General features: G+C 37.1%; 1 protein-coding gene across 1 annotated transcript; it reads right to left on the reverse strand.

Moving 5' to 3' along the window:
• Positions 1 to 10,029: 10,029 nt before the first annotated feature.
• LOTGIDRAFT_236213 (hypothetical protein) lies at positions 10,030 to 14,781 on the reverse strand. The gene is made up of 6 exons (XM_009066494.1): positions 14,732 to 14,781; positions 14,357 to 14,490; positions 14,068 to 14,177; positions 12,734 to 12,835; positions 10,834 to 10,941; positions 10,030 to 10,454 (listed from the first exon to the last, which is right to left on the reverse strand). Exons 2-6 carry the CDS (start codon positions 14,414 to 14,416, stop codon positions 10,319 to 10,321), a joined length of 516 nt encoding a protein of 171 aa, XP_009064742.1. The 5' UTR covers positions 14,417 to 14,490; positions 14,732 to 14,781; the 3' UTR covers positions 10,030 to 10,318.
• Between the last annotated feature and the right edge of the window lie 294 nt (positions 14,782 to 15,075).

A 15,075-nucleotide genomic window follows, 5' to 3' on the forward strand; every position in this document is an offset into this window, starting at 1 on the left:
GGTTAAAAGGGGCAGCTCATATATATTGTGTTCATAGTTACTAACACGTCTCAATACACCATTACACTACCTGAATATATAATACGGACATCTCGTGCCGTTACTTGATTTTTTCTTGACTATAGTGAGAAACGACGCAAGGAGTTAATTTGCTTTAAGTGGGGCAGTGGCGGAGCCAAAGGTGGGAAGGGGGGGTGGAGAGGGGGCAAACCGCCCCTCCTCCCCATCACAGTGCCGTAGGGAAGTTTTTCTGGCAAAAAACTAGGTTAGAAATTAGGGCAATCTCCGAAATTTCGCCCCCTCTCGGACACAAACCGGACTCCACCACTGAATACCTTATCGTCTTGTAGATAAGGTCTATAATATTAAATTTGGATCATTTTTGTTTATTCAATCCTTAACCTTGTTACATTATGGTGCAGTCATGAAAAAGATGAGTCGTCAATGGAATTTTCAATAATACGGATAACCATGGATAGGCTACACATGGCTAAGGAGGCTAAAAGTTCAACGATTTACTGCGAACACTCTACTGATTAGCTAAGCTAAAGAATGTCCGTTTCCGAGACCAATGTACGATTGGCACCACGGTTGAACTATGGAGATTCGTTGTCCGCGCGTTGATGCCATGGAATTGAAATAATGCTCAAAATCCCAAGATTCACCCCTTGGTATGAACAAATCAGAGGGTACCTTATGTATTGTAGTATAATATTTGTAATTGAAACTTTTCGGAAGAATTTGTCATAACTTTAAGGTTTTGATCGATCTTTGAGTCATCGTAACCTGTGTAGCTTTTACTATTTTTAGTTCTTCTCTGGGTCAAGGGGGACTAAAAAAAATTCAAATAATCTAATTTCGTTATCAACAATGTCCAAATTTTGTACTGAATCATTATCAAAATTCCGCGGTTTCTCGACAACGGAAATAGAAAGTAGGGATCAATCTAGTCAAAGGCCCTCAACTTTATCATAAATAGGGCGGTAAAAACGGTTAAACTTAAAGGAAATACCGCCTCTTAGAACGGACATAAAATTCAACTACTTAAACCAGGCCATTATGATTATATATTCATCAGTTGGACAATATAACCATGATACTAAATAATTATTGAAAAACATTTCTATGGATTTATTGGATTATAGAGGGATTCTGCCGTTCAGTTTTGACACTAGATAAGACCACAGTCCCACAAAGCTACAAAGCTTAAATTTGCCGGGCATATCCACATGGACTACCGGGACATCTGAGAAAAAACTCAAAACGTTAAATACATAACTATACGAAATAAACCGATTTGGCCCAAGTTTTGGACTTCAAGCCCTTTACGAGAGTCCCACGGCTATGGAGGTAAATATTAGACGCTCTGAGTACTCTTGATTTCTATTTTTGGACAAGTTAACGTACAGACATCGACCACCTTAGTGTAAAAATGTTGGGATCCTGACAACCAGTTTCAAAAATAATCTAATGTCATGAAATTGTAATCGGATTACAAGGAAACTTTTAAATTTTAAACAGACAGCTTAGTTTCATCAGTACGTGATTCGGTTACAGGACAGTTGTTTTATTTGCACTCTCGCCATCTTGCACCATCGAAGATCGTCGCCATCGTTCAAAACAGTGCAGGGAGGTCAACTTCCGGTTCCATTTGGATTACAGGTTTTCCTTTGGCGCTATTTTTATAATCTAGCCTCTACATTGAGCGAGCAATCTGTATCAAGAGCGAGACCCCAAACTGCCATCAACAACAATTTCTAGAGTTTTCTTTTTCGTAAGATGTAAAACTCCAAAGGTTCTAAAACTTCTCTTGAGAGAGCTTTTGTGGGCTTTAATTGGTTGCGCGAAAATGAATTGTTTGAGCACTAGCGGACATTCACGACGAATCATTCAGCACTAGAAGACATTCACGACGAATCATTCAGCACTAGAAGACATTCACGACGAATCATTCAGCACTAGAAGACATTCACGACCAATCATTCAGCACTAGAAGACATTCACGACGAATCATTCAGCACTAGCGGACATTCACGACGAATCGTTTGAGCACCAGTGGACATTCACGACCAATCATTCAGTACTAGAAGACATTCACGATCAATCATTCAGCGCTAGCGGACATTCAAGATGAATCAATGAGCACTAGAAGACATTCACGACCAATCATTCAGCACTAGCGGACATTCACGACGAATCGTTTGAGCACCAGTGGACATTCACGACCAATCATTCAGTACTAGAAGACATTCACGACCAATCATTCAGCGCTAGCGGACATTCAAGATCAATCAATGAGCACTAGAAGACATTCACGACCAATCATATCAGCACTAGCGGACATTCACTACGAATCGTTTGAGCACCAGTGGACATTCACGACCAATCATTCAGCACTAGCGGACATTCACGACCAATCATTCAGCGCTAGCGGACATTCAAGATCAATCAATGAGCACTAGAAGACATTCACGACCAATCATATCAGCACTAGCGGACATTCACGACCAATCATTCAGCACTAGCGGACATTCACGACCAATCATTCAGCACTAGCGGACATTCACGACCAATCATTCAGCGCTAGCGGACATTCAAGATGAATCAATGAGCACTAGAAGACATTCACGACCAATCATTCAGCACTAGCGGACATTCACGACCAATCATTCAGCGCAAGCGGACATTCACGATGAATCAATGAGCACTAGAAGACATTCACGACCAATCATTCAGCACTAGCGGACATTCACGACCAATAATTCGGCACTAGTGGACATTCACGACCAATCATTCCACTAGCGGACATTCACGACCAATCATTCACTGCTAGCGGACATTCACGATGAATCAATGAGCACTAGAAGACATTCACGACCGATCATTCAGAACTAGCGGACATTCACGACCAATAATTCGGCACCAGTGGACATTCAGGACGAATCATTCAGCACTAGAAGACATTCACGACCAATCATTCAGCACTAGAAGACATTCACGACCAATCATTCAGCGCTAGCGGACATTCACGATGAATCAATGAGCACTAGAAGACGTTCACGACCAATCATTCAGAACTAGCGGACATTCACGACCAATAATTCGGCTCTAGTGGACATTCACGACCAATCATTCAGCACTAGCGGACATTCACGATGAATCATTCAGCACTAGCGGACATTCACGATGAATCAATGAGCACTAGTGGACATTCAAGACCAATCATTCAGCACTAGCGGACATTTACGACGAATCGTTTGAGCACCAGTGGACAGTCACGAGGAATCATTCAGCACTAGCAGACATTCACGATGAATCATTCAGCACTAGCGGACATTCACGATGAATAAATGAGCACTAGAAGACATTCACGATGAATCATTCAGCACTAGCGGACATTCGCGATAAATCAATGAGCACTAGAAGATATTCACGATGAATCATTCAGCACTAGCGGACATTCGCGATGAATCAATGAGCACTAGCGGACATTCACGACCAATCATTCAGCACTACATTCACGATGAATCATTCAGCACTAGCGGACATTCACGATGAATCGTTTTAGCACTTGCGGAACTCTCATTATGGATCCGTTTAGCGTGTGAACTGTTACGGTGAACCATTTGATTGATATCATTCATGGTAAAACAGTCAATCGCTAATAGAATGAATTTTCACGGTAAACCGTTTGAGCGCTACCGTAGCTTTCACGGTAAACCATTTGAGTAGTTTCAACGTGTCGCTTCAAATTAACCCATTGGAACGCAATATACCAGAATTCTCACGTTGAAAAAGTTTCGAAGTAGACGGATAAAGCTAAGACATAACTTTCAGTGAACTGTGTTTGAGCTTAAGTGTCGACAAAGCTTTCGTAGTGGAGTTGGCACAAGCAAAACTTTCACTTTGCTCAATATTTACACTTTCAATATTGATCAATCTCTATACACGTGGCGAAAGGATACATAATTCGAGAAAACATTGTTTCCTGCTTGGAGTTGTTTTGTCATTTAATTCTCTAAACACGAAACTCTCAAAAAAAGGTCGTGATTAAAATTTTCTTGAAATTAAGCATTTTCTTATTTTGAACAATAAATCTTTGCCACTAAACGCGGTTACAGGTTGATAAAGTACTAAAAAGTACCTTTCTGACACCACGACCAGTGTTTCCAAAAGTGAGCTTGATATTAATTTTTCCTAATTTCCTTGCAAGTTCCTCGGTCAAAAATTTAGTCTTTAAGAGATATTGTAAAGAGGTTTTCTAAAAATATTGTGTATACCGGTAGTAGTCTACTTTCAATTTTAAAACATCTTTACAATCCCTTTAAAAGACGAGTTTTTTTGGTCAAATGGTAATAGCCAAAACTTTCTCTTGACTCTTTAAGAATTTACGATGACTTGACTTACATTTAACATGACTGTCAATTCGAAAATTACGTAGTAGCACATTGTGAGTTATCAGTCCCAAATCGCATGATATAGTTCTTGTAGATCAAGGGGCGGCTGTCGCAATCCGACTCTCTACCTTTTGCGAACTGAAAATAAGTTGACCGCGAACTTCCACAATACATTGTTATATAAATGTTTGTTGTTCAAAAATTGCCATCACTGTACTGATAATACGTGACCAGGTTTTTCAAGACAAATCAATCGGATTCCGTTGTAAATCTGATTATGAAAATAAGACAGCATCTTACCTCAATTTCCTCAAAATAAAATTTCTCGAGTGATGTATTCTCAGAATTTCTTGGCCTCTTGGAGATCAAAAAGGTCGTTTGATCCGTTGTATATTGTGTATCATAGCATACTTATAGCTTCTATATAGCCTACACTATTCTGATGTTCTAGTCTTTCTGATTTTCTATCCCCTGTATGTATATCAGAGACACTTATAGCTTCTATTTACACCATTCTGATTTTCTAGTCTTTATATGTGTATCAGGGTCACTTATAGCTTCTATTTACACCATTCTGATTTTCTAGTCTTTATATTTGTATCAGGGTCACTTATAACTTCTATTTACACCATTCTGATTTTCTAGTCTTTATATGTGTATCAGGGACACTTATAGCTTCTATTTACACCATTCTTTTTTTCAAGTCTTTATATGTGTATCAGGAACACTTATAGCTTCTATTTACCCTATTCTGATTTTCTAGTCTTTATATGTGTATCAGGGACACTTATAGCTTCTATTTACACCATTCTGATTTTCTAGTCTTTATATGTGTATCAGGGACACTTATAGCTTCTATTTACACCATTCTGATTTTCTAGTCTTTATATGTGTATCAGGGACACTTATAACTTCTATTTACATCATTCTGATTTTCTAGTCTTTATATGTGTATCAGGGACACTTATAGCTTCTATTTACATCATTCTGATATTCTAGTATTTATATGTATCAGAGACACTTATAACTTCTATTTACACCATTCTGATTTTCTAGTCTTTATATGTATCAGGGACACTTATAGCTTCTATTTACATCATTCTGATTTTCTAGTCTTTGTATGTGTATCAGGAACACTTATAGCTTCTATTTACACCATTCTGTTTTCTAGTCTTTATATGTATCAGGAACACTTATAGCTTCTATTTACCCCATTCTGATTTTCTAGCCTTTGTATGTGTATCAGGGACACTTATAGCTTCTATTTACACCATTCTGATTTTCTAGTCTTTATATGTGTATCAGAAGACACTTATAGCTTCTATTTACACCATTCTGATTTTCTAGTTTTTATATGTGTATCATACACCATTCTGATTTTCTAGTCTTTACATGTGTATCATACACCATTCTGATTTTCTAGTCTTTATATGTGTATCAGGGACACTAATAACTTCTATTTACCCCATTCTGATATTCTAGTATTTATATGTATCAGGGACACTTATATCTTCTATTTACACCATTCTGATTTTCTAGTCTTTATATGTATCAGGGACACTTATATCTTCTATTTACACCATTCTGATATTCTAGTATTTATATGTATCAGGGACACTTATATCTTCTATTTACACCATTCTGATTTTCTAGTCTTTATATGTGTATCAGAGACACTAATAGCTTCTATTTACACCATTTTCTAGACTTTTCATGTGTTGCTCGGACACTTATAGCTTCTATTGCAAGTACAAGCTTTGTGGGTAAACCCGACGACCGCATCCCTTTAGACAAATTTCTCCAGAACATTGTCATAATAGACGGTTTGACGGATTTGCCTTCTTGTCGTCACACTGTGTGTCTTGTACTATCGTACTGATTCAGATAAAGAACGAGGTCCAGACAAAACTTCCGAACGTTTCCGATGTGTAAATCAAATATCTTCATATAAACCATCGTACAAAAAGTGTCTCAATGATACACATACACATGCTCGAATTCCATTTCATTTGTCCAATAAGGTACAGAACAGTAGGATATAAAACACCATTTCATTACATTAGTTCAATAAGATACAGAACAGTAGGATATAAAACACCATTTCATTTCATTAGTTCAATAAGATACAGAACAGTAAGATATAAAACACCATTTCATTTCATTAGTTCAATAAGATACAGAACAGTAGGATATAAAACACCATTTCATTTCATTAGTTTCATAAGATACAGAACAGTAGGATATAAAACTACATTTCATTTTATTGGTCTAATAAGATACAGAACAGTAGGATATAAAACACCATTTCATTTCATTAGTTTAATAAGATACAGAACAGTAGGATATAAAACTACATTTCATTTTATTGGTCTAATAAGATACAGAACAGTAGGATATAAAACACCATTTCATTTCATTAGTCTAATAAGATACAGAATAGTAGGATATAAAACACCATTTCATTTCATTAGTTCAATAAGATACAGAACAGTAGGATATAAAACTCCATTTCATTAATCCAACAACTACAAAACAGTAGGCCAAGACATAAAGCTCCATTACATTCATTAGTTCAACAAGGAAGGATATAACAGTTAATACAGTTTGTTCGATCGGCATATCAACTTCACCAGTTGCTGACCGTATTTTGCTTACCTGTCAGGGTACGTAGGTCAAGGACGAACAATGCCATGACTATATAAGGCGGTAAAGTAGAGATGTTTCTTCAGAAAATCAAACGACTTTAATTTATTAAGACACTTACACTTATTAGGAAAACTAAGGTAGGTTAGACTACATTTTTCGTTTTTAAATGCTTTGTAATGCTCAATCAAAAATTTTGAGGTGAGTAATTGATAAGAACTCAGACGTGTGTTTTGGATATGAAATCCCTACCAGGACAACAAATTGATAGATAGAAACTAACTTCGGACTTAAAGCGTAACACGAAATATGCCGACTCATTGAACAGGGGTGCTTTTTTCAAAAATTTATTCATAGAAAGATATATCTAGAATAAACAGTTCAGATCAATAGGATATAAAATTTACTGCCTGATTTTCTGCCTAGTTTGTGACGATTATGAATTTAGGAATATTTTCACCACTGACACCTGCTTTTTTGTGTACTTTATAGGACATTGTTTTCATTTTGTCGTTTCAGATCAGTGCCATGAATCCATTTCAAGTATTAAATTGTGGAGCTGCTTTGACAGTTTTCCTCATCATTTCCGACATGACCATAGTGTCTTCTACGTCTACGTGTCATCGCATGATCGGACATCGCACCATCAAGTTAGGTAACTGCAGAGAAAAGAGAATTCCGACGTTCGGGTGCCAAGGAAAGTGCGAGTCGCATACCAGAACATCTCCGTTCGATCCCTCCACCATTGAGCGGTCGTGTTCGTGTTGCCAAGAACTGAGCAAAAAGGAAGTTCCAGTAGAAATACTGTGCCCAAGGAAAAACGGTATGAGAGGTTACAGACGAGTTATTATCCGAGTTCAGCAGATTACGGCATGTATGTGTCGGTCGTGTTCGAACGCCATCAATCTTCAAGCTGCAGAAAACCTTGTGGACTGAACCTGTTATTACCGAACTTCGAAAAATATCCCATCTTCCAGACAACAGAAACTGAAATTTCGAAACATGATTCCAGAGGAAATGAAATTCTGTTGGAAGATGAAAGCAGGACAGTCCTTACCTCGAAGGACTTTGAATTGCTGCAGAAATAATAACTTGTATAATATTTACAAGACCTTTGATCTCTTACATGATACGTCATCATCATCATCAACGCATCATATGTGACGTACAAATGTAACAACCATTACTGACGTCACATTCCTGACGTCAAGTAAAATATATTACGTCATCTATGGAAAAAAACATTGACAATATCATCATCATCATCACGTTTTATTTATTCGATTTGGGTGCAGGCACCGACATTATCATCAATCATCATCATCATCATCATCACCACTGTCAGTGCTCTTCATTCTCTTTATGGGATTGTGATAATGTATAAAAAAGAAAAAATTCATTTGATACTAATAGCTTTTTTTTTCTCCTTTGTTATTCGTAATACTTTTTTTTTCTTGTAATATTTTAAATTTTCAACTGATTTTAATATATTTTTGTGCTGTTAATTTCATATTAATTCAAGATTTCCGTAGATCAAACACCTAATCTATGATTATGAAATGTTGATAATATACATTTTGATTATGATTATGATGATTATTTCTCTAGTGTTATAATAATTTACATTTCGATTTTGTTTATAAATTGCAGTTGCTGATGTTGTTTTTGCGGTTGTTATGTTAAGGATAGCTGAGGTAATTCAGAGTATCTCAGATAATTATTTTTCTTTTCTTTTTCTGGCGGCAATTTTGCTGACAGATGGCAGAGCAGATTTGGTCTGTCGCAATGTCATTGTGAACTCCCGCGAACCTTTTATAAATTCAGCGTATATTTTGATATTATGGTGTTTGATATAGTCCCTCGTGCTGTTGCATAAATTTATATATATTTTTGTTTCTTAAACTTGTCACCACATATGGTGTGTATTTGTTAATGCATTATTTTGTTATGATGTTGCTTTTTTCAAACTTGTTTATGTATACACTATATTTTTTTGTATATCTATTAATTGTTCTTTCTATCTATCTATCTATCTATCTATCTATCTATCTATCTATCTATCTATCTATAGTTGTTGTGTTGATGTTGTCAGTGATGATAATTTTGTGTTTTATAAATTTTATAAATCTTATATCTATGATGCCTATGACAGCTTTATATTAATATAATAAATTATATACATATATATATATATAGTTTAACAATTGTATCTCCTCTAGCCCTTAAAACCATGAACATTTTTCTTTGACCCTTAAAATCCCCAAAAGAAGGTCGTATTAGAAAATGAAGTGGAGTTTTACGTCCTACTTTTCTGCACCATGTGGGCTAATGAAGACGGGCAACGCCATTCAGGGTGCGATGAGGGAAATTTTGCCAGGACAGCGGCATTAGCCTGCTCTTTTTCGATTTCCAACTGTCGAGGGATTTTTAACGTGCACAGCCTGTAGCACACGGGGCCTCGGTTTATTGTCCCATCCGAACGACTAGACGCTTTTTCCATGTCAGCCCCTCTTACCTGCATCACTGACGGGGGGAAACTGGGTTGAAAAATCCGAAGGTATTTTCCCGACCTATTCCGGGATTGAACCCTAGACCTTGAGGTTGGCGAGCAAGCGTCTAACAAACTGAGCCACCGCGGCTCCCGAAGGTCGTATTAGAGAGGAAGTGGCAGAGATTCCCCGCTCCCTTCCAGTTGTCGAGGGATCTTCAGCGTTAACAGCCTGTAGTGCACAAGGCATCGATTTGTCGGTTCAGGTTAGCCTGCACTTTTTCAATTTCCATCAGTCAAAAGAAATCTTAGACGTACACAGCCTGTAGCATAAGACGTCTCGGTTCAATTTTCCATCCGAACAAATGGACACATTTCATATCAGTCCCACCGACCTACATTTATAACAATGGAAAATGGATGCATTTATCATCTCTTCAAATCAATCAAATCTTGCAAGGCAATTGGAGTCACCCAAAGAATAAACACAAAACGAAAAATCCAAAGCTGCAATTCAATGTATTTGACTGAAGAATACGATCTAACCCGGCGTTTTATGTAGAGTTTTCCCCACAAACAGCATAGTATAGGTCTACTACAAACAGAATTACGCTCAGACTCCTTTTGTCCGCTAGGCGCTAGGCGTAGGCGTATACGCATCCGTATGCGTGTGCGCGATCCGTAGTACTTGACATACTATCTACATATGCACATAATGAGCCATGTCGACGTCGTTTTCTTGCTATTTGCGCAACTACAGAAAAGGGAGTCTGGGCCTTACACATGGAAATCAACTGTTGATGCATTTACAACACGAACCGAGATCAAACCAGCCGACATCGTATGAATCTACTGCGACAACGTAGACGGCCGTAACTAAATATGGCAATGTTTGGCATCTACATGACAAACAATTTGCAATCTGTCTGAAAAATAGTAAATTAAGGAAACATTTTAGGCAGATATTTACCATGATTACTTGAGAAAGAAAGAAAACATATGCTACTGGCGAATGAAATGAACGAAGTTTTACGTCCTATTTTTCTGCATATGACGAATAAAGGGATGGCATAAAGGAATGCATGAGAGTATAATGATTAAAAAAAAAGTTCCCAGGGAGAGCCCCAACCCACTTTAGTCCATGGTGCCCTACTCGTCTAGTTGAACCACTGTCACTGAAAGTTCTTCTATCGCTCTGCCACATATATTCAACTTTATGGAAACTGTCGAAGGATTTGTGGCGTTGGACTAATTTGGTAAAATTTGCAATTAGTAAAATTCGGAAATTAGTAAAACTCTGCTTACATGCAAGATTCTTGTAGAAAATATTGTTGATGTCCATCAAACTGTGCAATAGTTCTGTTGACATCTTCCGAATCAACCCAATAGGTAGGGGAAACGTAATGCGGGTCCCTGAAAATATTGGGATATAATAATGAAAACAACAAAATGAAATGAAGATTGAACGGGAATAGAGTTCCGCTCCCAGTGGAGTTTATGAAGATATGTAAGTCATACAATACGCAATCAGGGACGTTTTGAAAAAAGATAGCTTGCCAGGCAAGGTAATATACGCCCACTGGCAGCTTTGATTTTGAATAAAAATATTTAGCAGTACAGTAACAATCACCAGTATGAAATATTCAACCTTCAGTCATACACTTCTTCTGAACACTTTGGGGTGATACTGAATAATATTGAGTATGAGTTATTGCCCTAGTTCTTGAAAACGTGTTCAATTTTTGGCTCGTGAAAACTCTAGAAGGCAAATATTCAATCTTCTGCGCGGGACTGAATAATAAAGCCAAGTTTTGTCAAAATCCAGAAGAATCATGCCTTTTAGTGTTTTAGAGCTAAATTTGAAAGCGTTTTCAAGAACAAGGGCAATAACTCATACTAAATATTTTCCAATTCTTCTGACTTTCAATAGGGTTCATCCTTTGGGTGATAACGAAAAAAAAATTTAACGCGTTTTCAAGAACAAGGGCAATAACTCATACTAAATATTTTTCGATTCTTCTGATTTTCAATAGGGTTCATTCTTGGGTGATTACGAACACTCACACCAAGTTTTGTCAAAGTCCGTCAATAATTGTGTCATGTAGGGTGTTTACAAGCAATTGTGGACGGACGGACGGACATGGGTGACGGCAATATACGCCCCCCATTTCATGTGGGCGTTAAAAAAGGATAGGAGGGGGGGGGGGGGGTACTGTTTCTAATCAATATATAGTGAATCAAAGATAATTGGTTTACAAACCACATAAACATTAGCTATGTGAACTCTCTGCAGGGGTATCTAATTTAAAAATCACAAAAACATCATTAGCTATGTGAACTCTCTGCAAGAGATGTCCGATTTACAAACCACATAAACATTATTAGCTATGTGAACTCTCTGCATTAGATGTCCAGATTACAAACCTTAATACCACATATACATTATTAGCTATGTAAACTCTCTTCAAGAGAGGTCCGGTTTACAAACCTAAATACCACATAAACATCATCAGCTATGTGGACTCTCTTCAAGAGATATCCGGTTTACAAACCACATAAACATTATTAGCGATGTGAACTCTCTTTAAGAGAGGTCCGGTTTACAAACCTAAATACCACATAAACATTATCAGCTATGTGGACTCTCTTCAAGAGATATCCAGTTTACAAACCACATAAACATTATTAGCTATGTGGACTCTCTGCAATAGATATCCAGTTTACAAACCACATAAACATTATTAGCGATGTGAACTCTCTTTAAGAGAGGTCCGGTTTACAAACCTAAATACCACATAAACATTATCAGCTATGTGGACTCTCTTCAAGAGATATCCAGTTTACAAACCACATAAACATTATAAGCTATGTGAACTCTCTTTAAGAGAGGTCCGGTTTACAAACCTTAATACCACACAAACATCTTTAGCTATGTGGACTCTCTTCAAGAGATATCCAGTTTACAAACCACATAAACATCTTTAGCTATGTGGACTCTCTGCAATAGATATCCAGTTTACAAACCACATAAACATTATAAGCTATGTGAACTCTCTTTAAGAGATGTCCTGTTGACAGATCTAAACAACTCCCAGACATCATAAGCTATGATTCAAGAGATGCCGAATTGATAACCCCCGTCGCATTGTGGCCTAAGGTTTAATAATCGTGTGTTATAATTGGGTGTTTTAATTTTTTTACTTACGAATTACAACAGCCCGTGTGGACGAATCGGTTCTCCTTTTCGAAATTCTCTTGTTGTTTTTTAGTCCTGAAATAGCCTGGAAATCGCTCGTTCACGGTTGCACTGGAAAATAATGAATCAAAAAATTAATCACATCATTACTAATTAGTTCTAAGTAAGGTAATTAAATCAACTTTAAAAAAAAATAATCAAAACCTTTTTCTCTTCTCACATTTTTTCATGATCATATTAGGAACGTATCACTTCTCGTAAACCACCGGCTTTATTTCTCTATTAAATGTAGCCAGTCTCATTAATATAAAAATCTATTTTTATTAGCTTTTATTTTTAATATAGCCACTTAAGTTAGGGTCTAACGACAGCCCGTTTGCCAAATCAACCTTTTGACCCAACTCGATTACGTCTGCTTTAACCTATAAAATTTCTACCTTTTTCAGCGGTGTTTATCAGTTAAGGTCAAAAGGTCAATTTGACGAACGTTCAAGAAGGCTGTCGTTAGACCCTAACTGAAGTGGCTATATATAAAAACGGAACGAAAGTTTGGTCTAATTTTAATTAGACTGGGATGTAGCACGACAAATCTGTCCCAATGACCGGATTTGTCGGGCTATTTTGGAAGATGTTAATTAAGGTAGGCAATTTAAAGCATCTCACCGTTGAAGTAGACAGGACTGAAACAATCAGGGCGAGAAATTTGATCGACTACTAGCACCTGTGATCAACTAGATGATCGCATATTCCGATCTGTATCTGTATATATCTAAACACTAAGAACTACGTCTATACAACATTAGCTACTTTTCTTGTAGGCCGACAGTGAAATCCCCACTAAATCGGCATCCAATCGGAACTATGGAAGGTGTTGGTTTAGAGTAATAGGCTACTCAAACAGAGTTAAATCCCTGGTCATATGTCGTGCACAATAGCATAATATCAAGTAAATATCAATGGAGTAATGTACGATGTATCACGGAGTTTTAAAAAGCAGCAACTGTATAGGAGAGATCGGCCATGATGTCATAGAGGTGTTTTTTGTATCACATGATACACAACTTTAACAGTTGTAAGAGTGGTTTGTCCTACCAATTGTCTTACTCAAGTCATGCAGTGTCCTATTTTCAGTATATCCAGGCTAAACTGATTTCTGAATTTGTATGTTAGTGAATACAGTCAATCAGAGCCCCGGACAGAAAACTGTAAACAGTTTGGCTGTGTATATTCGGGGATTCTGATTGGCTGTATTCACTAGCGTACAATCCAATTGAATCGCTCTTTGTATTTCAAACGTCCGCGATACAAATTTATGATGTCACGGTATAAGACGTGGTTCTTACCCTCTACTTGGTATGAAAGATGATGGTGTTGGTCCTTGAGAGTGAATTTTATGTAAAACAGCCGAAACTAGTATTATCAAAATAGCCAATAGGATAAACGTTGAGATAAACTGAAAATAGATATTGTCCAATCAGAACGCTTAGATAAGAAACACTAAATAAGCAATAGGATAAACGATATGACAATCTCAAAACAGATTCTGTCAACAACAAAAAAAAAACAAGCAAAAAATGGAATATCCAGTTCTGTTTCTTTAATCAGATTGAAAACGTAGATAAAAATACTTACGGCACAGAAACAAAAACGGTTTGATTTTCCCGGTTTTGTGGTTGTTTCTTGAACTTCCATGTTTCTCGTTCCAAATTAGTTTCTCGGTGGAATGTGTTTAAATCCGTTAAGTTCCGTTGCTATTCAGCTTGCGCCTGTTGCAGAAAATGTAAATTGTTGAAACGTTGTGCGACATTATAAAGCAGACAGTATTATTCAATGGCAAAGACACATAGTTTGTAAGAAAACTCCCTGAACAGGAGCGTCAAATAAAGGTGAATATTCTGCAGCAAAAAGACTCGTTTAAAATATGACTGGTTAGAGCTTAACACGTGTTTTAAATATAAAATTCTGACCAGGTTTAGTTTGTGAAATGTTATAATTTACGACACTTACCCAACTAGAGTTACACATACAAAAATGAAGCATTATAAATAACCCCGGTTTTAATAGTCGAACCGGATGTGTGAACTTCAACTAGTTCAAGGGAAACAGTCGATTATATTCAACGTCAGTGGCGGGGCCAGGTTTACGTCCCGGGGACAGTGATTGTTGTTCCATAAAGCTGTGTCTATATATTTTAGTTATGAGAGTTTTGCAAACTCTTCGAGAGAAACACTATTGTTATTGGCAGAGTATTTTCACTCTTTCTAGAACACATGATACCACCCCCCTTAGGAGATCCACAAGTATTCAGTTTAATTTACGGGATGGGCTATCAATTTAAAAAAAATACGGTT

The sequence above is a fragment of the Lottia gigantea genome (assembly GCF_000327385.1).
Source record: "Lottia gigantea unplaced genomic scaffold LOTGIsca_77, whole genome shotgun sequence".
In the NCBI taxonomy this organism is placed as follows: Eukaryota; Metazoa; Mollusca; class Gastropoda; family Lottiidae; genus Lottia; species Lottia gigantea.